Source organism: Misgurnus anguillicaudatus, chromosome 11 (assembly GCF_027580225.2).
Source record: "Misgurnus anguillicaudatus chromosome 11, ASM2758022v2, whole genome shotgun sequence".
Taxonomy (NCBI): Eukaryota; Metazoa; Chordata; class Actinopteri; order Cypriniformes; family Cobitidae; genus Misgurnus; species Misgurnus anguillicaudatus.
The window spans coordinates 22,276,444-22,303,231 of NC_073347.2; the positions used below are offsets into that span (position 1 = coordinate 22,276,444).

General features: G+C 37.8%; 1 protein-coding gene across 2 annotated transcripts in view; it reads left to right on the forward strand.

Annotated features, from left to right (window-relative positions):
- The window catches only part of fbxw4 (F-box and WD repeat domain containing 4), a 36,501-nt gene extending 15,749 nt beyond the window's left edge, over positions 1 to 20,752 (forward strand). The window contains exons 6-9 of one of the 2 annotated variants that reach the window (XM_055169892.2): positions 3,661 to 3,726; positions 14,241 to 14,381; positions 17,045 to 17,186; positions 20,231 to 20,752. In XM_055169892.2, coding sequence (XP_055025867.1) covers positions 3,661 to 3,726; positions 14,241 to 14,381; positions 17,045 to 17,186; positions 20,231 to 20,377 — 496 coding nt within the window. In that variant the 3' untranslated portion in view covers positions 20,378 to 20,752. The remainder of the gene's footprint in view (positions 1 to 3,660; positions 3,727 to 14,240; positions 14,382 to 17,044; positions 17,187 to 20,230) is intronic. The other variant, XM_073873303.1, reaches the window with a different exon arrangement.
- Positions 20,753 to 26,788: the final 6,036 nt, after the last annotated feature.

Below are 26,788 nucleotides of genomic sequence, written 5' to 3' on the forward strand. Positions count from 1 at the left end.
CCGTTAAGAGCTTCTGTAAAAACATGGCGGCACAAAATGGCGACTTCCATGTAAGGGGACCCTCGGTGTATGTAGATTAAAACGTCTCATTCTAAGGTAATAAACACATAATGGTTCATTATGAAAGATCTTTATATACCCCTAATAATATAGTTTTGTATATTATTTTGTATTTCTGTCAAGAGATCCTCCTAAAAATTACACATTGAATCTTTAAATCACTCCTCAACTTGGCCCATCTTTGTTCTCACCGTCGCAAACGGAAATACCTATGACGCAGTTTATTACCTGAAAGGAGGGGTTCTAGTCGACCAATCACAGTGCTTGCGGTACGCATAGAACTGATACATTTGGCGAGGTACCCGTCAGGCTACACAGAGCTACACTGTAAAAAATTCCTTGTATGTTTAAGTTTATTATAAATGTTTAAGTTTAAACAACTTAAATTAATAAGTCGTTTAAACTTTTTTGACTAGTTAGAAGTTGCTATAAATTAGCAACTATAAATTATTATAACTATAATATATATAAAATTTTCAACTTTATTTTTTTTATTCATACCAACTCCTCATTAGTCAAGAAAGTGGAAATTACTTGTTTAAGTCAAGTTATTTAAGTGCACCAATGAAATTTTTACAGTGTACGGTACGCGCATGCTATGGATAACCTACGGCATAGACCTTACACCACCGCTATAACATGGGCTTTACCCATTGACTACTAGTTGTGAAAGATTTAGTGAAGCTGAAAGAACATCATGTCCAAGCTGTTTAAAGCTGATAGATCACTTTGACCGGCATCAAACTGAGCTACCATGTAAAAACAAGCTTGTCCTTTTTTTGTTAGTTACTCCTCAAAATTGTTGCTGTTATCTCAATGCTAAACCTTTTATTTATTTATATAGATTTTTCTTATACCCTGTCTGTAAAATCCAGGCCATAATCTAATTACTAGATTAGGAGCATCAAAGTTTGATTTTAATCATTGATTTTACTTTAATTTCATTTTTTGATATGATCTTTCCAGTCAGTATTAAAGTTATCAAGGTTATATTTTCACAGAATGTTCTTTACATTATATAACATGATTTATGTAGAAAACAGTAAATTACAAAAATGACTTTATCTGGGTTTTTATATACCGGGTCACATACACTTTAAAAAATGTCTGTAGAAATTACAGTATTAATGGGTATTACTGGCAACTAGCTGCCAGTAACTTACTGTAGATTTTACATTTATGTTATTTACTGCCAACATTTTGTTCAAAGTTAAATGAACATGAAACATTTTTTGACTTTATCTTCTACAGTAAGTTACTGGCAACCAGCTGCAAAATTACAGCAATTAAAATTACATTTTAGAGTGTGTGTAACATATTTTGTTGGATCTTTTAAAAATGGCGTATGGTATCACTGCAGTCCACTGTGCACGTTTCTAGTGTTCAGTTCCTTTCAAAAAGCGTTTGCGGTGGTCCTGACCCAATACGTGTGGTTGCTTGTGTTGGTTTGGCCCTAACAATGTTGTTACTGTGGAGCTCCTCTCTCAGCAGGGGCTGAATTAAAGTTTGTGTGACCCCGGCACTAATTTCATGCTGCACAGTTCCTCAAATAATGATGTCAGTTGATTAGGTTACCAAAATGGTTGTGTTGGCAGTGAACCCCTGACATGTTCTAATGATCCTGAGGCGTGGTGGGTTTTTTGGGGGGCAGAGGAGTTAGGGTCCGGGGTGGGTAGCTTGGACCAGGGGCTTCGAAGAGAGATTGTGCATGGTTTTGGTTTTAGAGGAGCATAAGGTCGAGAGAAGGTGGAGGCACATTAGGCGAGAGAGAGGCATTGACCTTTTACAGCTATAATATCACTGGGAGTCCCTTTCAGATCAATCAGAACTTGTCTGGGAGACAAAAATGTATTTAATTGTGGTGTTCTGCAATTGTGTTTTTTTTTCTCTCCCTCCCTTGTGTTTTTTCACAATTGGACGCAGTGAGGGATAAGTAATTGAAGTAATAGAGAGTAATAAGGGCTGGGAAGAGAGAGCTTTGGCCTTGCCCCTATTGTATCTTGTGTCACACGGGTTCAAAGGTCAGGGAGCCTGCATATTCTATTAGGGCGCACGGCCTTCATTGGGGCAAATGAGTTTACCCAACAGTAATTAAAATGCCAGCACTGGCCAGGCGAGCTGAATATGGTTGATGGGCCACCGCTAACTGGGTTGACAGCTGCCATGGCTGTCTTTGCCAATATGCTCGGGCCCTCAAAGAACAAACCAACTGAAGCCATCACAGACAAGGACGCATGTTCTGTCGACTTTACTTGATTTCCCTCTTTTATCCCCATTTAGTTCAGTTTTTCCAGATATTTAAGCATTCACATCAGAAATGGCTTTATATTTTAAATGTTAGGTGGATGTCTTGTATAGGTGATCTCTTCTTAAATGTGTTAGTTTTTGCTTAAAGATGCAAGAAATTGTTTTTCACCCCAAGAAATATTTAATATATACATGTCTGATTATACTTATGGGAGGCCAAATGTTACAAGAAATCCAGCAAAATATGCCAAAGGGCACATCACTATTTGAAAGTGTCATAAATGTTTCAGCGTGCTTATATTGTTATTATGGGATGACCAGTGAAGAAAAATGAAGGGTCACTGTCCCTCTCTGTTTTCGCACTGGGGGTTTGGACACCAGTTGGACACCAGGCGCTACAGAGCTTATTCACACAGGCCGGTTGTTAATTTGAGGCCACACTGGTATTCCATTGTGAAGCACATTTCTTTGGTTGATGTTAGTGGGAGGGCACAGAGCCCCATGCTCTTTCTCCGAGTTTTCTCTGGAGGTATGAAAGTATTCGAGAGGGAGATCGAAAGTAGCGCAAGCGTTTTTTATCGTGTGTTAAGCATTCGCCGTGAGGTGTGTGTCACCACACGCATTTTACATAGTTGGCACAGAGACTAAGAAACCATTCTGTCAATGAAAGAGACCATCCCAGCAGGGCATTTTAGGAATACCTGAGTGTTAAAACAGCCACATTCCTGTGTGTTCGGTAGTGTGAGGACCCTATTGTTCGGCTCACCTCTGAACACAATGCAAGGAGCAGCAGAGCCCTGAGCCTCGCCCGCCAATCCCAGCTGTCCAGGAGGGCTCTAATCCCTGACTGTCACGCAGGTCAAAACTACAGCAGTCACACACCCGCCTAACACCCGCCCACCCATACCTGCTCAACTAATTTTAACCTGTCACCCAACTCAAATGGGGCATCTGAGTGTTTTTGTTTCTTTTCTCCGCGTTCCTCCTGTTTTCCCTAGATGTCTCATGAATGAAAACACATCTGTGAACAAATCCGCTGTCTCAACGTACCCTTCAGCCTCTTTACACCTCACTACGCTCCATTCACTTTTGAAAATTTGTTTTTAATGCGCTGTGTGTAATCTCTCCGGGAGCCAAAATATTACTCCACTGTTACGTCATCTGTCCAGTATTTAAATGTTAAAAGCATTAAATGCTGGAACAGAAAAGATTTCAGCATATGTTGTGCAAGGGACTGAAAACTCATTGAGTTTTTTCTTAGTCTTAATATCATTATTTTGTTTTAACAACCTTCATTTTTTTTTAAAGAGAAGTAATTAATGTATCTAATGCTTTCTTATGTCCTTTTTGTAGCACCTTTGTGACTGGAACAGCCTGCTGTGAGAATTTTGCTCCTCTTCGAATCTGGGACACAGAAAGGTACTTTAATTTGACTATGTATTATTGACTTATACGTTATCATGTTTTTTTCTTAGTATAGAACACTCCAAAAAGATCTTGTTTTACGTTGAAAAACTTTTACAAATTTGGCAACCTTTGTATACAGTAAGAATGTAACAAATATAAAAAGAAGCATAATAATTTAAATTAATATCTTAGAATGAATCACATAGGGAATTAAGGGTAGCTCCTTTTACTGTTTTTACATTTAATATTAAGGTGACTTGAATTTTTAACTTGTAAAAAGCAAATTTTAATGTGAAAAAACTATTTTTACTGTAGTATTACATGTATAAACACCACAAAAAATAGTTATATGTTAGTTCATTCAATTTTTACAGTAAAATTAAAGGATTAGTCAATTTTCTTTAAAAAATCCAGATAATTTACTCACCACCATGTCATCCAAAATGTTGAGTCTTTTTTTGTTCAGTCGAGAAGAAATTATGTTTTTTGAGGAAAACATTCCAGGATTTTTTTCATTTTAATGGACTTTAATGGACCCCAATACTTAACAGTTTTAATGAGGTTTAAAATTGCAGTTTCAAAGGACTCTAAATGATCCCAAACGAGGCATAAGGGTCTTATCTAGCAAAACGATTGTCATTTTTTCGTCTTCCTCCAGTCGTGTGATGCTTCAGCGCGACCTCATGTAATAAGTCATCACGTCAAGAGGTCACGGATGACGTATGCAAAACTATGCCCCAGTTCAGAGTTCAGATGTGTGGATTCTGACATTGAGTCTGTTCTAAAAGATATCGACAGAGCATTGATTTTAAAAGAGGAACAGAGAAACGCGAGCAGGGCATTTGTTGATGTTTTTGCCGTCCTTCCTATTCGGCAAAAGTTGGTCGCAACTGAAATGGCTAACGTTATCACGGCGATGCAACTCAGCGTGCACGACGAGAAAAAACAATTCACCACTTATGTTCAAAGTGAAATTATACTAGTCATTTTACATTTGTTCAAAATTCCACCTGGTATTGATAGTTACTGACCACAGCAAAAATATATCTCTGTCTGAAACATTATCTTTAAAAATAAAAAAAAATTCTGAAAAATGGTACTTTTCGCCTATTCTCCCCTACACATAACCGGACACCTTACTTAAATGTAGAAAATACATACGAATAAAAAACTGGATTGTATTTTATTTAATTCCTTCCTAAAGAATCTATATACTTATAAAAATAAAAGAATAAAGTATGTTTTTAAAGAGAAACATGTTTTATATATTATAATAAATGTAGAGTTGATTTGCAAAAACAGATGAGTTCCATTTGAAATTCTAAAATAAGCATTTTATCAAGCTCCTTATGTTCATTAATTGCACATTAATGGCAATGAAAATAACCTATTCATATAAAAACATGATAACAAACAGACACACACATTACTTTTTGCTGACTGTAAGCTTGTTTAAAGGCAGATGCAGCCAAATTTTGTTGTGAACGTGAAAATAAAGACACAGTTAACTGTAAGATTTTTTTAAATGACACGTTATGTGATGTTGGAGGACTGAGATAGACTGCGTTACTTTAATCTAGGTTTATTAGTATATAAGCAGAACAATGAGACTTTTAAGGAGAGGTTTGTGAAAGCCCTCCAAGTAGTCTGAAATTCAGGGATTTTATGCTTCTTTTTAATCAGATTGGAAGTAACGAGTAACTAACTACTTGAGTAGTTTTTTCATCTAATACTTTTTTACTTTTACTCAAGTAAATAATTAGATTGTTACTTTTACTTTTACTTGAGTACATTTTTGTATAAGTACTTGTACTTTTACTTGAGTACAGATTTTGGGTACTCTACCCACCTCTGTTGTAGCGAAATAACTAGCAGTTCGGTCAGGCTGGAAAGACGTAATTTCAACATACGTCACACACTCCGTTGCTCTGATTGGTCGTAGGTCTATCCAATTGAGTGCAGAGGCATTTTTCGGTTGAGACACGCCTCATAATTATTGCTCAATGGAGCGGTATCAGACTCAAATTCTGACTAGAATTGAGTATGGCAACGTCAGGCTACTAATAAATGTCTTTGTGTCAGTTTATTGTTTAAAATGATCCGCAAATGTGCGTTTTATATGTAACATGTAACCTTTCCACAGCATTACGCAATTACGTGAGGTCGCGCTGGCGCATCACACAGCCAGAGGAAGACGAGAAGTTGTGGTTTAAAAGTGCAAAAATGACAATCGTTTCGCTAGATAAGACCCTTATGCATCGTTGGGATCATTCAGAGTCCTTTAAAACTGCAATTTTAAACTGCATTAAAACTGTTAAGTGTTGGGGTCCATTAAAGTCCATTAAAATGAGGAAAAATTCTGAAAGGTTTTCCTCGAAAAACATAATTTATTATTGACTGAACAAAGAAAGACATCAACATTTTAGGATAACATGGTGGTGAGTAAGTTGGATTTTTTCAAAAGAAAATGGACTAGTACTTTAAATGTAATGTCTCATTAAATCTATAACCGTTTTTGATTGTAAATGTGAAAGTTATTAATAGTTAACCAATTAATGGGATTAATAGGAACAACATTAATATTAAAAAAAATTACAGTGAAAATAACTATTAAGGTGTTATGTTTAATGCATAAGCTTTGCGCTGCATTACTTAGAAGTTAAAACCACAATAATTTAATACTTCTGAGAAAATAAATCCAAATTTGTTACTCTTTGAAACTATTAATTGCATATAAAGTGAAAGTACAAGCTTATCGTTCTACTATCGTATAGTCATATAGTCTCCTCAGTTCACAGTCTTTCCCCTTGGGAAGTTCAAAGCTGACTTAAAAATTCCTATCATGAAAGGCCAGGATTAAACCTGATACAACCTGACTGGTTTCCGTAATTCCCCAGCTTTACCTGCTGAATTCAGCCTGCTTGCATGTTGTCAGACGGTGAAAGTAAAAGGAGGGGGGTTCCGGAACAAAATGACAAGGAAATTTGAGACGGGAAAAATTGCGGGGAAGGAGTAGAGGCGCTTCCAGACAGATTTCCCTGGGAATCACATGTTCTATAGAACACCGGAACACAGAAGTTTAGTTTAATGTGACTCACCGATGTGCTTATCGTTTGATCTGTGAAGCAGAGGTAGCTATAGTCTGCCTGATGGACACGTGGGCTGTCTAGCTATCAGTATGCAGATGCACGCACAGGTAAACTGGCCATTGAATCACCAAGTACAACCCGGTTAATCTAGGAACCAATACAGGTTACAAAGTACTTTTGCAGTTGGCGAAAACCCACAGACATTATGCAGTCTAGCTGATGTTGAAGCCTAAAGGAATATCTCACCCAGCAATATAATGTATTTTCCCAAAGTCCAATATGTTTTTCAGATTTTTTTTATTGTCTTATGCAGATGCTTTTATCCAACGTGACTTACGGAAAATTTGAGCACGGAGAGCATCACCTGAGTTTGAGTGTGATGTGTGTGAATAGCAGGGCCAGATTCAGGAGCTTTCTGGTGACCTGTCCAGCAGTCATACGTGTTGTCTTTCCTCTTGTCTTTGTGTGACTGCACCAGGGTCGATCGCGTCCTGCCGTAATGTGTTCCCGTCTAGTAATCAGGTGCACCTTGTGTGTGGAGCACAAAGCCGCCAGTCACAGGGGGCCGAGAAACCAACTGATGAGTGGAGGGCTCATGGAGGGGGTAACAGGGAATGGGGGGTGCGTGTTTGTGTGTGTGAGTGTGTTCCTATGCCTACTTTTTAACATTTCCCAGACAGCCACCAGCATAACCCTTAGACAGCCAGCACAAACATGAGACACATTAGAGTGGTTACATTCACCCTGATCATGGGAGATATCAGAATAGATATTCAGGCTGTAACAGAGATGATCGTAAATCTGTTTCCGTTTTTCTAAGTCAAGATATGAAGAGTTTGGTTCCAAAACGGGATAAACGCCTTTTTTTTAACGAGTTACTAGTATTTAGTATTAAGAAGTAAATTCTTAATTTTACACAAAATACAATATCTGCCATGTTATTCTGTCATCTTTTATCCCTTTTTTCCCAAAACGCAAAAAACGCCAGTCCTCCTTTTCCACAGAATGCAATAAATCCGCTCAACAAATCACAGCACACCATTCCACGCATTGTAAACAACAATGGCGGCACGTTGAATACACAGAATCTTAGTTTTCCTCATCTTGTACTTCGTGATCAACAAACAAACAAAAACTAAATAATACTTTAATGGCATTGATAAACCTGTGGTGGTTTCTGTGACGGGAAAGAAACGTAAGCCATCAACATATAATAATTTATGTGAGAGGCACTCGGGAGACCGGCAAATGCCGTTGCTTGTTCCCCCGACAGCATCAAGCTTCTCTCATGCTAACACATTGACCCCAGGATATCTTATGAAAAACTTTCCATTATTTTACTACGCGAAGCCAACGAAAATTGAGGACCAAAACATTTTACAGCTGATCGCTGTGAAAAATGTTAAGCGACGACGTCCCAAGTATTACCGCAGCAATGACAGTGTACTTAATATGTGTAAGTGTTTTGGTTAATGCCATTAATGTTTATTTTTTTATCAGTGTATACCACTAGTCAACTAAATGAATATATAACATGGCAAAGATAAATGCACATTTATATATTGATTCAACAGACTTGTAGCATTTTGAAAAAAACCTGGATTTATTGCATTTATTGGAAAAAATAATTTGTTCTTATAATAAATCTTTGAAAATCAAATTATGGATTTGAGTTTTTAATGTTATTATAACCTAAAGATGCTAAGTTTGTAACAGAAAATAGTGTTTTTCATCTTGTCACTTTCTTGGTATAGAAAACACGTTCTTACCGAAATTAGTCAAAATGGATTTATTGCGTTTTGGAACTAAACTCTTCATATTTACCCATAGGAGAAACATTGCAAATGAGAATTTTTATAGATCTTTTTAGATCTTATTTAGATCTTTATATGAAATTAATTTCTTTTTTGTTTTTTCCAGACATCAGTGATATTAAAATGTGAACCTGGACCACAAAATCAGTCATATGGGTACATTCAATGCTGAATAAATAAGTTCCATTGATGTATGGTTTGTTAGGATAGGACAATATTTGGCTAGATATAACTATTTGAAAACCCAGAATCTGAGGCTGCAAAAAATCTAAATATTGAGAAAATCGCTTTTTAAAGTTGTACAAATGAAGTCATGAAGAAATGTTTTTATATTTGCAGTAGCAAAATTACCTGCCCTCCATTCTAGAATAAATTTGCTGTACATCATTTTCATAATAATAATTAATATTTTTTTTTTGAAGTGAAATAGTTTAGATGATAGTTGAGGATCTTCAAAAAGACCAGTTTCAGCTATGATCTAAGCGCCTAAAAGGTTCCAATTTCTGATTTTTGTTTAGCCGGCTACTTCAAGTACTTTTCAAATAGTGGCGAGAGCCGCTGACATCTTTCTAACATGTTCTTGAAAGATCAGGGCGCATTTTAAGGAGCGCCTGTTGACTAGGTGGAGAAATAATAGAGAGGACGTGTACGGACTGAGATCACTCAGACCCTCATGTCTCAAAGTGCCAGCTGACCAGCTGCTTGGTGAACTAATTAGGGAGCTTTGATGAAAGGCACGAAAAGAGTTTTGAGGATGAGGGAGACCGAGATTTCACTACTGTTAGTCAGCACATTAGTAGCATGCTTTCTTCTATACTATCTTTTTAAGTCAAGTGCCTAAAAATGCTTTAAAATGATCATGATGAAACTGGAGTGGCTATCCCATAATACCAAATAATCACATGAGAAACAGAATAATGGATTTTACAATATGGATGCTTGTTTGCCCATTATATCAGAGAAGCATTACACTACATCAGCTGGCATTAAGGGAATAGAAAATCCCAATAATGAAAATTACTCAACCTCACATTATTCCCCAATTTTATATATATATATAACAGATTTGGATTGTGATAAGACAAAGACAGAATTAGCATTTTTTTGATAAAATAATAAATGTTTTGGAACAGACAAGTATTAAAATTATTCAAAGTAAAAAAACTTTCTAATTTCATAACACTTGCCCTAGTCTCTTGCTTTTTCTTACTTTAATGTCTTTCACCTCCTTAAGGTGAAAAAAGTCTATGATCTCTCCGAATCAGGGACACACAAGTGGTGCTTTCAAAAGACCCCAAACTTGCCATCAAAGAATCGCACAATTGCCCAGAAATTCTTCACATTTTTCTCTGAAAGAAAGAGTTAAATGGCTGGATCCTACCAAGAGCTGTGTTATACAAATTGCAATCTCATTGTTTTTAAGGGAACGCGTGTGACATTTAAAAGTCTCCATTGTCCTGATCCATACCATTCTTTTTTCTTATCCTCTTTGCTGGTGGTTTTTTCTCCTGTGCGCTAAATTGGTTGACATGCAGACGGCGCAATGCGATTTCTGTTTGTTTTAGGCTCTGAAAACCTCAGCAGGGCTCTTTATGTACCTGTCCCACATCCTTTCAGGGCACTGACTGTTTCCCATAGCTTCCCTGTGCCAGTTTACCCTCTACACTTAACCTTACAAGAGCGTTAGCTCAAAATGACCTTTTCCTGTGGATCTAACACCCAAAGAAATGTCTTCTTTCTCAAAATCCATCAATACATTAAAGTTCCCTTTCTCAAAGTGTGTGTGTGTGGCCCAAATGGTCAAACAGAGACAGAGGCCAGTTAGGGAGGCCAGCCCAGCCATTTTTCTTGATGGCCCTGAGACCATAACTCACAACTAATTACGAACACATGCCATTCTTTATAGTGTAGGGATTTAAAAACTCCTAAACAATTTAAGAACATAAAAGGGAGGACATTTATTTGCAACTGTCTTATTAGACAGTTTGTCTATTGACAGCAGTCCAGTTGCCTATTAAATTTACACATTATATGAAGAGTTTGGTTCCAAAACGCAATAAATTCATTTTGACCAATTTCTGTAAAAATGTGTTTTCTATGCCAAGAAAGTGACAAGATGAAAACCACAATTTTTGTTACAAACTTTCACATAGCATCTTGAGGTTATAAAAACATTAAATATTCACATCCATAATTTGATTTTCAAAGATTTATTATAAAAACTGATGATTTTTTATTATTATTATTACGTTTTTTGCAAAATGCTATAAATCTTTTGACTCAATATATAAATGTGCATTCATCTTAGCCATGTTATATTCATTTAGTTGACGTATACACCAATGAAAAAAATAAACATGAATGGCATTAATCAAAAAACACTTACTTTGTGATATTAAGAACACTGTCATTGCTGCTGTCATCCTTGAAACGTCGTCGCTGAACTTTTTGCCAGGGATTAGCTGTAAAATGTTTTGGTTCTGCTCGATTTTCGTTGACTTTGCGTAAAATAATGGAAAGTTTTTCATAAGATCACCTGGGGTCAATGTGTAAGCATGACAGGAGCTTGATGCTGTCGTGTGAGAACAACAGCCGGCATTTTTCCTTCGCCCGAGTGCCTCTCACGTAAATTATTCGATTTTGATGGCTTACGTTTCTTCCCCGCCACAGAAACCACTACAGGTTTATCAATGCCATCAAAAGTATTATTTTGTTTTTGTTTGTTTGTTGATCACGAAGTACAAATTAGAATTAGAATTCCGTGTGTATTTATTGCGCCGCCATAATTGTTTATAATGTGTTAAAAGTTGGTGCACTGGGATTTGTTGAGCGGATTTATTGCATTCTGCAGAGAAGGAGGATCTACTTTTTAATACTGACCAGATACAATACTGATTTTGGCAGTAACTTGTTTTTTTCATGTTTTGGAACCAAACTCTTTATATATATTTATGGTTTTTAGGAATTTACTGTTTTCTACATAAAATTATCATACATAATGTACTTAATATGAGTAAGGTCATGTCAAGGATTGCAATTAACGTAAAATCAAACTTTGAGGCATAATTAGATTATGAGTCTTTACAGATAGGGTCACACATATTTCTAAAACTACTATAACACAGGAAGACAAAAAAAGAAAATACACATTTGTTAACAGAATTTGTTTGTTTATTGTGTAGCTTGCTTGAATATTAATTGTCCAAATAATACTTAATCTAGCATTAAATTGTTTTCACTGTTCCACATGGAATCTGTACCTGCAAACTCCAAAGAAATTTCCTAAAAAAAATTTAAGTTCTTTATGTATCAATAAAAGTGTAGTACTTTTAAATCTGTTTATCACATTTGCATTAAAAAACTGCAAAAATTGAAGTTTTTTTTGCAAATTCAGTCTGGGGGTATTGATAGCAAGTTATTTTTTGCTTGAGCCTAACATATTCCGGGGTCAAAAGAGGATTAGGTTGAGGTCAGTTGTCGTTTGAAGAGTGCTTTAAAGGGATATAGAAAATAAAGCATTTTCTTTCTAGCTTGCCTGTTTATATTTGATGGCTACATTGTTCGTGTGATCACTTTAGCAGATTGCAAATATAACGGTCACCCCCAACTTTGTCTGTTAGTGACCCATAAGCCTCCACATGTCTGAACGTTTAACAGTTTCTTTAGCAAAAGCTGCAAATGTGCCACGATAGGACCCCACTCATTGTTGTGTACACACAAAATTCTGTCCAATATAAAAAAATACCCCAGCAGAATAAAAAGTGCAATTTCTATTCTGAAAGCACAAGCACACAGCCTTTCTTTGCTGTCTGCTATTAGTGTCAATGCTTGCGATAGGGAAAGAGTGTTCGTTGTAAGGACTGTATATGTATTACTCTACCGGGAGAGTCAGATCGAAGGGATGTCAACGCGGTTTCGTGTCTTAATTAATCCCCCCATTTCACCTTGTGACCTTCATAAAACACATGCAATCACTCCGCTAAATGACTCCTGTACTCTGAGTTTAAATCGAAGATCAATTTCTCCTTAGCAGCCCTCTAACCTTTTTTCACTCAATCTAAAGCTCTCGTTTAACAGGCTTTTCGCCCTTCGTCGAGATCAGACGACGTTTAGAGAAGGGACGGTCTTGCGTTTCCAAACAGCCACAGCGCACTGCAAGATCAGACGCTGAGCCGACCGTGGAAGAACAAGATCGCCTGCCATGCAGATGCAGTAATTTAAAAGATTATATGGTTATCCTCCATCCTGTAATCTTCACAGGTCCTTTCTAAAAAGACAAAAAACATGGGACACATAAAACCTGTGACCTAACAATTTAAGAATCCTGTGTGTTTGCTGTTGTACTTGGAACGGTGCTATTACTGGCTTTAAAATCAGAGCACAGATGTGAGGACTTCTTTTACGACGCTTGTTTTTCTCACTCTGACATTTGCAGAGGCCCGAGCAGACGTCGGACGCTATCTCCCAACCGTAGTTTACACAATTTCCTAAAGCAATTAACAAAATATTTGATGCGAATTGCTGTCATGGGACTGTGTTATGTAAACAAATGTTTTGCATCAATTAATTGATTGTTCCCATTGTCCTGCACCGTCATCAGTTCAAGTTGTTGCCACCGTGTTATTTTAGCAGCAAGGGGTAAATGATGGGTTCTTGCTTAATGCAGATGCCCGAGGGCTGGAGGAGAGTTTGTCTTTAGGCCCACCAGGGTCTTGGCCTTTTGCTTCTGCTGGACTATCTCTTAAAGAGCCTGTGTCTAAGAAAGACCCCCCTTGTATCCCCCAGAGCGAAGGTTGGGGATTACCAGTCTGCCCTCGGTGAACAAACTCACAGGAGACCTCAAACGTGGGGGGCGGTCGCTAAGGCCATTGGGCTCCACTAAATGGTTGCTAGGGACCAGGTATCAAAGGTCCACAAGTCGCACACAGTCACGGTCATGGAGGGAATTAAATAGCAACAAAGAAATTGTGATTCTACAATAATCTGGCCTCTGCGGCATGGGAGGGGGGTGGAGGGCGCCGTGCGCCCGTTAAGACTGTGATCATAGGAGCGTGGTGCTAGCCCAGACACCCCCCACACACACCCCCTTTATCGGTTTTCTTCGGCCCCTTTTCTCCACTCCTCCTGCTTCACATACATCTGGGAACGTACCTCGCCGCAAACTAATCTGCTTTACCGGCCTATTCAGACTCAGAAATGTGTTTACTTTTTATCTCCTTGTCCTAAGACTTAATTTAGCCTTTGTGTGCTCTGTGGATGTTGAAAACATGGGAATATAGTGGGATTTAAAGGTAATGAGAGATTAGGTGAGCAAAAGACGTTTGGTTAGAAACTAGATCTCTATTGACTCCGACGTGCTAACTGAGATGTGAAGCCTGGAGTCGTTCCAATCTCAAGAACGAGTAAACATGACCTGTTTTATGTGTCTGCCTGTCATCAAATCACTTTGATAAAAGTGATACTCAGACATGAGACAGAGGTGACCTCCCTCGTCCAGTTACTTTTTGAAATAGGGTGTAATTCTCTCTTAGGTGCTTTTTATTAATGTATTAATCTTCCCCAATGACGTTTGACAAGGTATAATCTGTAAGCTTCATCTGTTATCTCTTTTTCTGTCTCCCAGGTGTCACCTGGTGTCGTGTCTCGGTACGGAGTTTCGGCGCGGTGCAGGCGTGTTGGATATTGTCTACGAGTCTCCCTTCCAGCTCTTGACCTGCGGATACGACACCTTCATACGCTACTGGGATTTGCGTGTCTGCACCAGGTACCCCAAACCGGAATGATGGATAGGTCTATTGGCGGAAAACTTGAAACAGTAGCGCATCGTTACGATTCAAGCCGAATTAGGCTTAGCGCTTACTTTGACCTGTGCTGTCAGCAGATTTGGCCTTGTCTACAGAGAGTAATAAAGTTAGCCAGTATGTCTCACAGAGCCTGCGAGGAAGATTAGTGTTCTCTGTTAATCTAATAAGCCCTCCTGTGCATAGAGTACCGTTTAGATAAAAAAGCAGCCAGTCTTGAGCCTACTCTTGGGTCTGTGGACACAATTGTTCCTCTGAGGGATTGAAAAGGAGCCCGGACCCCCTCTTTGAGAGAGGCTATAGCAGAAGGACTCTCACCCACCCGGGTCCACACTGGTTGGTGGCCATATTGATGTGGCGCGGCGTGTCTCCAGGGCAACGAGGCGGGTGCTGGGGATCAGCGAGCTCCTTGTGGGGTGGAATAGGGCTCTATGTAGGGCTTTGGGGAGGGGGTACCCTTACATTCGCATATGGGCAGTCAAGTAACACAAATCAGAGGTGATTGAAAGAGGGCCCTGGAGAGTTTGGGGAGGGGCACATGTCCCCTCTTAAGATATCAATAATTCACAGTAAGACCAGTCAGGGGCTAATATGTGGTACGTCTTGATTCAGAGCAGTTAGTCATCTGAAAGTCGTCATCGACTGTAAAAAGAAGGCACTTAAATTCACTCATAACGTAAACTGTACATCAAGGGTAAGTGTGGGAAATTAATTTTAAGATTAATTGCGAATAATTGAACAGGATGTGTGGCAAGCTCGTGATTTGAATTATGTTGCATTGCAAAAAAATCTGTGTGCCATGTAGTCCAATAAAAATACCTTTAATAAGAAAGTAAAAAATACAAACTTTGTGAAAGTATCTTAACTTTATTATTTTTACCCTGATGGCTGTTTTAAGTATTAAACTTCACCTTACTAAAATTTAGTTAGTTTTATACTTAAAGAAAGAAACAATAAAAATTAGGGCTGTCAAAAGATTAATTGCGATTAATCGCATACAAAGTAAAAGTTTGTTTTTGCATAATATATGTGTGTGCACTGTGTGTAATTATTTTGCATATATATAAATTAGGGCTGTCAAAAGATTAATTGCGATTAATCGCATCCAAAATAAAAGTTTGTGTTTACATAACATGTGTGTGTACTGTGTGTAAATAATATGTATAAATACACACACATTCATGTATATATATTTAAGAAATATTTGCCTTTAAATACTGTATATACATTTATATAATTTATATTATATATAAATATAAATATTTTATATATGAATATAACCAATTTGCTTAAATATATACATGATTGGGTGTGTTTTTTATGTAAATAATTATTGTACACAGTACACACACATATGTTATGTAAACACAAACTTTTATTTTGGATGCGATTAATCGCGATTAATCTTTTGACAGCCCTAATATAAATACAAACACATGCATGTATGTACTTAAGAAACATTTAAATGTCACACAATTAACACAAAAATATATTCGGCAAACACAAACTTTTATTTTGTATGCGATTAATCGCGATTAACCTTTTAACAGCCCTAATAAAAATCAGCCATTTTTCCAATGGAGTAAAATTAAAACAAAGCAGGATTTATTTACTCTTCTGCCATTTTGCTTTAATCTTGTTTTAAAAATGTTAAGTAAAGGGGTAAAAATAGAGTAAACGAGGAGATTCAGGATTGAGAAAGACAATGGGAACATAGAAAAGTAGGATATGACCGGATGTGATTGGAAGTTTGCCACAAACTTTTATTGGTTGACAGTACTTGTCTCTAAAATAGCAAATTCATCTGCTTATGCCTCCATTCATGTTTAAATATTGTGCACCAAGTTATTCTTCATTTTCAGCTAAATAAGCAGATGATGTTACTGTCTGCATATAGGATGAATAGTCCAGGTTTGTGTGTGTATTGTGTGCACATGTGCAGGCCAGCAATAAACAATCCAGACGTCTCCTGCACACTTCTGCTGCCCTGCTGTCTGCCACACCGCCCAGCCACACTCCCTCACCATGATTTATTCAACACACCATTAATGGAGAATTGATCTCTATTGGCTCAGCATGTGCGCAGATACTTCCCTTATCGTTCCCTCCTTTCTGACCAACCTGCTCTAAAACAAGAGAGCCCCTTTCCGTAAACAAGGGATGAGGTTTCACCCTTGTGGCCCGCCAGCACAAATAAGACGCTCGCCTTTAAGCCACGCAAGGAAAGCTAGCCATGGTGGCTTTGGCCCTTGAATTTAAGGACTGGTCTGATGTAGCTGAACAGCTGGAATTGCAGAGTAAATAGAGACTCATGCTTTAGAATGTCTCTATATATATTCACAGCCCATTACATTGTTCTTTCAGATACATATTTGCTATTGTTTTTAGGTAGGTCACTCAAAAGAGAAAGCTTGGTTATTATTTACTTTCATGTCATTACAAACTGTATATCTTGCCATGGAGGTAACAAAGCAGAATTGCTCCCTTCCATAAAACACAAACATATAGTAATAATCACACAATAAAAGCATAAACTATGTTAACAAATTTTAATTTTTGCTAAAGTAACTGTATGAAATCATTAATCATGATCAAAATCATCATCTTAAGCATTTCCTCCTAACAGGAAGTGTGTGATGGAGTGGGAGGAGCCTCATGACAGCGCCCTTTACTGTATAAAGACAGACAAGAATCACATGATTGCCAGCGGCTCGTCATATTATGGAGTAGTGCGCCTTTGGGACAAACGGCAAACCCGCTGTCTACAGGTAACCGTGAGCAACGTATCAGCACTTATCTTATACAGCGCAGTGCAAAGGTCTAAGGCCACCACCAGTTTCTTGTTTTAGCCAAGTTTTAATAACCATCCATAGTTATTTTTCTTCTGTATGTATTTTTATTCAAATGCAAACAGAAAATACAGGAAATATGTACACAAGATGAAAAACCCACAATTAATAAAACAAATGGCTTCTTCGGGCAAAATCAGTTTTTAGTGTGTTTAGTCCCTTAAGACTAAGCACATCTTAAACTCTATTGAGGAGACTGAAGTCCAAAAGTCATTAGAATTATTATAATTGATTATACTAGATTATAATTAGAAATTAGGCTTAAGAGAGCCTGCGGGTTCCTGCTATTGCTCAAGTGTAAGGGGGCCTCACACTAAATACTGGACACTTTAACTCTTTCCCTGCCAAAGATGACGAGATAACTCGTCAATTAAGAGAAAACGCTTCCCTGCCAATGACGACAATTTCCGACTTTACGCAATACCACTATTATCCACCAGGTGGCGCAACTTATACAACACGTAAAAGAGAAAGAACTCGGTGTATGTTTTAAAGATCGCTCTGCATCTGATCTCTAACAAAAGTCCTTCACAAAAATTGAATAATCTGAGCTTTTTGCTCAAAATTGGGTGTTTTTGAAGGAACCTACCCACATTTGAGAGGTGATAAAAAGAGAACTAATGAAGGTAGGATGAAACGTTTTTTTATTTGTTTGAAAGCAGAGGGTCTGCTCTTTCATTTTTTATTTTGTTTGTTTATATATTTAAAAACGAACCTTTTCTGGAAGGCATTAAACTTGTAAAAATCATGAAAAATGCTGGCGCTGGTTGGCAACTTTTTTTTTAAACGCTGGCGGGGAAAGAGTTAAGGGTTCATTATAGTCCGGCGTAGGACCTATGGCGTAGCCACGACTCCATAGGCAACCCGTCATTTTTCGTTCATGCTTCTGCGTTGTTGTTCACACTTACTGTGCGTTCACACCAGATGCAGTAGAGGCGGCAAAAACCCGCTATTCGCGTGTAGTTGCATGCTTGAACATTTTGAGTTGGAGGACAAGTTCGGTGTTTTGCACTTGAAGCCCTGTTTTCAGATTGTTTGTGATGAAATGGAATGGTTTTGACTGGGGTTTCGACATGTGCGGCTGCCCAGAGAGTTTTTGGGTGTTTGTTGTTTCGCCTCCCATCTCTATTATGGCTGTATAGGTGCACTGAAACAATTTTTCCTAAAATGCATTAAACTTTTGTTTACAAGACGTGAAACTCACCGAGTGGTCAGGGGTGTTCATTGATATGCTCACACAAAAATCGCTGCAAAAGATGCATTCCAACAGGTGTTTTAGCATTCGTTGTAAACTTGTGGACCTATTTTTCCAAACGCCTCACACCCGTATATTCTTCCGTTGAGAGCTTGAATAATAGACACTCCAGCCCAGGTGGTGGCGATAATCCACCTTTGCCAATTGCAAGAATACAAACGGGTTCCCGGCGCGGAGTAATACCGTACCTCACAGCACATCTAATACAAGTCAATGGAGTTGGCAAAAACTACGATAAAACCTGTTGGAATGCGTGTTTTGCAGCGATTTTTGTGTGAACATATCAGTGAACATCTCTGACCACTCGGTGAGTTTCACATCTTTGTAAACGAGAGTTTAATGCATTTTGGGAAGGATTGTTCCGGTGCACCTGTGCACCCGTTGTGGAGGTGGGAGGTGATACAAGAAACACCCAAAAAATTCTCGGGCCAGCATCATATGTCCAAATTTCAGTCAAAACCATTCTATTTCATCATAACCAATCTGAAAACAGGGCTTTAAGTGTAAAATACCAAACTTGTCCTTTAACTCGCTTCATTCGCCAGTGAAAGCCGCTCATGAAATTTTTGTCATTTGAGACATTCACGCGGAAATCCTCATCATGGGAAGGGGCTTCTGCGACTCCGCTTGCTTCCTGTAATCACGTCACTACTAGAGCATGCTCCTGATTGGTTAATGTGGTGTGATTTTCCGTCAAAGTTTCGATTTTTCAACTCGCACGTTTCCCGCCACAACGCTCAATGCGCGTCAATTCGCTTCTAGTTCGTGCGAATGAGGCGGATTCGCGTCTACCGCGTCATGCTAAACGCCTCAATTGCGCCACGAGACCTCCAGATGCACGTAAATGCGTATTTACATTGACTTAACATTGCAGTAATATGCGCCAGACGTTTTATCCGCGTTTGGTGTGAACGCAGAATTACACATCTGAATCGCCTGTAGGCAATATCCACACTGGGCATGTCATGGTGTATATAGACAGGCTATGCATATCCTAAGCCATAGGTCCTACGCATAACCATAAATCTTTCTTGTAAAAGATGGATTTTCTGATTTTTTTTCCCCCCAGTTTTTTAATATTTTATACACATTTATTTTTATTTTCTGGATGTATTCTATTAAAGAGACTAAGAAATAACTTTTCTTAGTAATACATTTTATCATTCCTTAAAGGGGATATATCATGAAAATTTGACTTTTTCCCTTGTTTAAGTGCTATAATTGGGTTCCCAGTGCTTCTATTAACCTGGAAAATGTGAAAAAGATCAACCCAGTAACTTAGTTTTGGTAAATCATTCTCTGCAAGCATGGGAAAAATTAGGTAATGAAATTTGTCTCCCTTTTGATGTCAGAAGGGGATCTTATTATAATAATACCGCCCCTTAATCTGCACAATCCAACCACAGCACTGCCATTTAGTGCAGAGATCAGCTTATTTGCATTTAAAAGGACACACCCAAAAACGGCACATTTTTGCTCACATCTACAAAGTGGCAATTTTAACATGCTATAATAAATTATCTATATAATATTTTGAGCTGGAACTTTACATATGTACTCTGGGGACGCCAAAGATTTATTTGACATCATAAAAAAGTCTTGTGAAATGTCCCCTTTTAACAGCAAATCTAATGGTGGCCTAAGACTTTTGTATATATCTCCATTTTTATTGTACTTAAATTCATATTTGCTATATTTGATTTGGCAGATGTTTCAACTGGCACCCACAACCAGCAGCCCAGTGTACAGTCTGTGCTTCAGTACTACACACCTGTACGCTGCTTTAGCCTCCGTCCTCTATTCGCTTGACTTCAGAACTGTAGGCTCCCAGTCCTGGAAATTACCATACATTTAAATGCACAGTAACTTTTTAACAATTTCGTAGTGTCTCCTACACGCCAATCAATGGTGATGGAAAAACTCATCTTGGCTTTTGAATGATCAGTTCACCCAATGATACACGTATAGACTGGTGGATATTTCCCCCTGGTTTGCTCTGTCGCAGGCTCCTGCGAGCGAGCAGGGTTCACGACCTTCTGTGGCCCGAGTCTTAACGGACTTAACACATTGCCAGCGACCTCTGGGATGTCTAAAACAAACACTGCTCAGATCTGCCAGCGCCCACTAAGGGGATTTATGTTAAACCACAGGTCATATGATAATAGATATATTGTAACTGAAAGTATATTTTTCCAACAGTGAGCCAAATAAATGTATTGTTGTCTTTGTATGTTGGGTTTTTTGGTCTCGGTTAGCTCAGTGTATGTATGCTGTGAAATGTTTAGTCCGTTACGCTTCACTTGATTCTGACACCTCAGTAATGCCCTGTTCGCACATACAGTGTGATTTTATAACTAGAGCTCACCGAGTGGCTGTATTTTTTTACGCTAGTAGCCATTCATACCGCTTGTGGTCTACACGTCTACTAGCGTAGCTTTTAAAATCATCAATTGAACAAATATCTAATTTAACTAATAATCAGAGCAAAATGAAGTGTTTGTATATGAATAGTACAGTAGTGCATATTATATAATTTCATGAGATAAGCGATCCGTGCATCAGACTCAACAGAATTTGCGTAAACAGACAAATCCTATAGACAGCAGTAAAGTCTCTCTCAGTAACTTGCAAATACTCTGTGTGCACTGATTTCTTATCAATAGTATACATTTTCATAAAGTTAACTTACAACTGTTGTATATACAATCGCCCATACGACTAAAGAATCATAACTGTTGTGTTACATGTGTTTTAATAATCTCTCTGTGGTGCTCCTAAAGAGGCAAGGAAGACATTTGGTGACCCTCTAAGTGTTTTTGACTAGTGTCATACACCGTAAAGTGAGAAATCTGAGGTCAAAGGTTAAGTCTTAAAAGCTATGGGTGGCTGCCGGGTTTGTGCAGGAACAGACATCTGCAGGAGGAGAACAGAAAAACCAAAGTAGACTTGCCTCTTTTTTCTTATTCTTCTCAAAGTGTTGTCTCGCAGTGCAATAGTAGCTTAGTTAGTGTATGACCATCCACAGCTGACAGAGGCCTGCGCTGACACGGTTAATCCATGCCATCCCAAAACAACTACCTCATGCTTCTGATGTTAAAACCCCCTTGGATTTGACTCAGTCACAAGATGCCACTGCAGTGATGTTGTCCCATTACACTTTTGTTTGCTTTGGGATTCCTCTGTGATAACTCATAGGAATATATCCATTAATCTATCCTATACAACTCAGCGGTGTTAAAAGAGTGTAGTACTCGCTGTTTTATGTAACACATTTTACAGTATTTAAATCGATAGAAATCCACAGTCTGTGTTTTTGCAAAAAATCATCTTGCATAATGTAAAGAACATTCTTACAACCTTGATATCTTAGAAATTGACTAAGTTCATGTCAAAGATGGGAATCAATGTGAAATCACACTTTGACCCTTCTAATCTGATATTTAGATTAATGTATTACCTGAATGCACTATAAATCATTTTGAAAAGTGTCTAACAAATGCATACATAGGGGTGATTCTCACGAAATCCAGACTTAGGTGTCCCACATCAGATTTTTTAAAAAGCCCTTGAGGATAATTTTCTGAATTTACTGTAACCATTATTTTTGGAGGATTTAAAAAATATTTGCTATAGAATTATTTACATTTTTTAGATGATCATTATCAAAAATGATCATTACCGTAACATGATATTCCATTAAATATATGCATTTACAAACTCATGTTTCGGTAATGAGAACTAAAAAGTTGTCTAGGTACTATGACAAACAAAATTTCAACTTTTATCTGACATGATATTCCATTAAATATATGCATTTAAAAACTCATGTTTCGGTAATGAGAATAAAAAGTTGCCTAGGTACTATGACAAACAAAATTTAAACTTTTATCTGGAGAGAAAAAATAAGAACTGTCCCTTCCAACAATTTTTTTAAAATGTTAGTTCCTTGAGGGCTTAAACAATGATTGAAAATTGTTGCGGAGGATGAGAAATTTTTTCTTGGACACATTTATATTCCTTATTATTGTCTCTACGTTTACCAATGATCACCAAATACCACATGTTTCTTTGCTGTGGATGTTTATGGTGTAGCATGCACTGAAGCTTTTTATTTTTTGGATTTTTTTATTATAAATATTTCCATGTCAAAGAACCCAAATCCAGTCATGGACACATTGCGGTAATGACAATTTTCCCCTTAAATGAGGAAAAAACAACAAAATTGGTTTGTATGATGTCATTTGAAATCATGAGCAAATGTTTCATGACACATCATAAGTCTAATTTCGCGAGAATCGCCCATATTCTCAAAAATTTGCAGAAAAAATATTTGCAGAAACCATGTGGGCCCCATAATAACTAACTAGAGTTAATCTTACTCTTTCAATTGCACATTGTCCACTTACACAGCAAATCTCCCATATCCCACCCTATAACATATGTTCACCATACTTTGTTTATTCACTACTGAGGCAATATACGTTGACCAACTCGGGACAATGCACAGAGCAGTTGTAATTTTTTAAAGGTGGGGCTCATATTGGGTGGACGTGATTTATAGTCAATCACTGAATAATTATATCACATGCAACGTGGTACAATCCATTACCTGATTTTGTCATTGAGGATAAAAGGCATGCCTACACCTCCACGCAGTATTGTACAATCATGCAGGAAATATGGCCTCCTGGGACTCCAGGACGTGGTCAGTTTAATAAATAATAATCCATATGTTTGGAGCTCAGCAGCAAATGGGCACTCAGTCATATTGAAGATGACACTGTGGATATTCCTAAATGCAGGCAGTCAATTTTAGATCCATGAAGCATAACTAAAATCTGAGAATTAGAATTAGTTGTTTGCAATGCTTTAATCACATCTGCCTATCAATCTATCTAATGTGCGTCTGTCTGGCCTCTCACAAGGTCATTAACAAAAGCTCCTTCGGGATTTGTGGGTGAACCACAAGCTCGCAGATTCTTTTAAAGGTAATAAAGACCTTCAGAACCTACAGCAACACAAAGAAACACGCACATTATCTATACATCAACCATAACGTGATTATTTATTTCTGTCTTTTGTGCTCTCTGATCTTCATACTTGTCTGTGCATGTAAAAATGCAGGCATCAAAAAAGAAATGATTACACAGAGGTGGGATTAAACCACTTTACACGCTTTGCACCTGCCCAAATCGCTGTAAAATCATACAGGCAATTTAAGCTCAGTAAAAGGTCTACGTTACTCAAAGAGCACAAAGGTTTACATTTTCCGCCAGTATTACACAACAAATATGTTTGCGCCATCTGAGCGCATTCCAGCTTTGATCTCAGAAGAAACATCTGGATGACAAGAAGGAGCCCTCACAAGAAACCGCTGTTGACATTTTTGAAAGCATTATGATCTAATTTGTTTTAATGCGTAGGTCCAGTTGTTTTGTTTGTCTGTAAAGCATCTATTCCCTTGCTGGACACATGCTCCAGCATCATAACACGGTTCAGAGCAAAGACCGCTTCATAAATTTAGATTTAAAGGACAGGCTAAAGGCTGTAATGATGCATCTGGTGAGCTTTTTGGCATGCCTTTTTAAAGCCTCAATTACGCCGTGATTCTCCCGGCAGATGTTGGAAGAATAGTGGGAAGCCGAGCTATTTAACTGGGAAAGTGTAGCAGGTGAAACCGTATCCGTCAGGTTACCTTAGACTTTAGAAAGGTGGGAGCTCATGCTCCGTGCTCATGTTTTATATTTTGTGGTTACAAAATTGAAAAACGCAAAACGTGTTTAGTGATGAACATAAGTTAAAAATTCTCCATTCATATTTCTCAAGGTGGTCAGTTAACTGGATGACTTTTATTAATTTGACCTGTAAACAGCATAATAAGTTGGATTTTATTTATTATCCTCTTGAATGATAATCCCAACAGTTCTCTTTACTTACTGACTGGACTACAAATGTAATATGAGATGAAGTTAAAAGTTAGGCTGTGTTTTGCTTGGCCAAGTTCACTGGACTTAAATGGAATTGAGGACTTCCTTTTAAGTGCAGGTGACCCTTGTTTCCTACAGGACGATGCTTTTCCCAAGCTGCATTAGCTTGTGGTTAAGTATCAGGTGTCACAGTGGCTAATCACAGAGCCAAGAATAGGCTTCAACCCACATAGACATCTCAGTGGATTCTGGGGTAATTTTACACCAATAGTGCCATCTAAAGGTCACAAGGAGGACATATCTATTGCGCTTTTTCTGGCACACTAAAAGCACAAGCTTTATAATAATTTAGGACCCAACTTGCTTCCCCCTCAAAATATTTAACTGTTTGTAGTGTTATTTATAAAATCAGTATGTATGCATATATATATATAATGTATAAGGTCAGAGTTTGCAAAGCCTGCTTGTAGGGTTTTTTATAAAAGTATTTCGACAAGCAACCCTGCCCAGAATTACAGACATTTATGTAAACTGCTTTTATTGGCTTCAGATGTTATGCAAAGCATGTTGCATGGCAGCACACAAACGGGAAGAACAGGCAACGTATCTCAAATTGTTGTCATTTGGCCTTGTTGATCTGCTACATGTATCCCCATTGAGCATTGGAATCTGATCCATCTGTCAAACACTTTCAAAGTCTTTCGAGTTTGAATCATAAAGGGGTTGACAGAGGGTAAAAGGGTGGAGGGGTAGACCGAGCCAACGGTGCTTCTTTACCTCTCAGCTTTGACTGTGGGAGAAGCCCAGGACCTGTCACTCATCCGTATGCTAGATCCGAAGAATACATGCCTTTCATGCGGACCTCCAGCATCTCTCCTAAAGGAATCCCACCAGCAGTTAATGAAAGGCACCCTTTCCCTAGAGGAGAAAAAAAGCTAATTTGAAGAAACTCGACCCTACTTTGCAAATCAGTCAGTAGATATCTGATTGTCACTCCAAGAGCTGGGGTCTAATCCTATTGTCTTTTCGATAGGATTACTTGTGCTGGGTACCTCTCCCCCTTTGGCACAGCACGGGAGAAAAGGCAGATTAAGAGGATTAGCTTGTATCCTCCTAACTGTCAAGCTGGGATGTAAGGATCCATTGACTTTACTGCTCTGAATGAGAGAAGTGCCCGAAAAAAGAGAGAAATAAAAAGCAGTGAACAAGAAAAATTCCTGAAAGAACAATGTGATTTGTTTGCTTTTGTTCCTTTTAACTTGGCTTGGTTCAAAGGGCCTCACCTAAGAAGCCGCGGTCCGAAGTTAGGGAGATGTGTCCCAGGAATAAAGCAAGAGCCCTTAGCTATGTCTGTCAAAATAACATTTACCGCAAAACAAATAGGTTTACTTGAGAGATTACACAGATTTTTTTAGGGATCAGTGCTTGTCACTATCTCAATGACAGCAGATACTTTGGTTGTGTCTGAAACCTGAAAGATGCTGCTTTCACCGGCATCTGGAGGTAGGAAAATATCAAGACACATCTGAATCCTATCAGTATTTAACATAATGGCCTGGTTTTTTAAGTCAACCCACCGTTGGTTTAAAATGGACAAACCCAGACGTTGGGTTAAATTTGGGGATAGTTCGCCCAAAAATGAAATTCTGTCATAATTTGTTTATCCTCATGTTGTTCTAAACCTGTATGCATTTCTTTTATCTGATGAACACAAAAGAAGATATTTTGAGAAATGATGGTAAACACACAGCAGATAGTGACTATTGACTTCCATAGTAGGAATAAAAAAATATTTTGGAAGTATTGTAATAAATGATGAAGAAAATATTTTGTTAAATGATGGTAAGCACACAGTTGACAGTAGCCATTAAAATCCATTATATTTTTATTCCTACTATGGAAGTCTATGGTCACTTACTGCTGTGTGTTTACCATCATTTCTCAAAATATCTTCTTTTGTGTTCATCAGAAAAAAGAAATTCATACAGGTTTAGAACAACATAAGGATGAGTAAATGATGACAGAATTTTCATTTTAAAGTGAACTATTTAATGATGGCAAAAAATTAATAATGCCATTATATAAACTCCACCCCCTTTAATTAGGATTGCCCATTTAATAACTCCATAACACTGAATCAATTAATCATAGTGCAGCTGCTCAATACAACTTATATAGATCTTTTAATTACAGCTGATCAAATACATATTTAAATAAATGTTACATTTCAAACCATTCATTGATTTGTTTGTTTGTTGGTTTGTGTTCTAAAAATATATATAAACAAGTTCATTGACTTATACTTGGCCACTTATTAATGGTGCTACACTTCTGCAAGG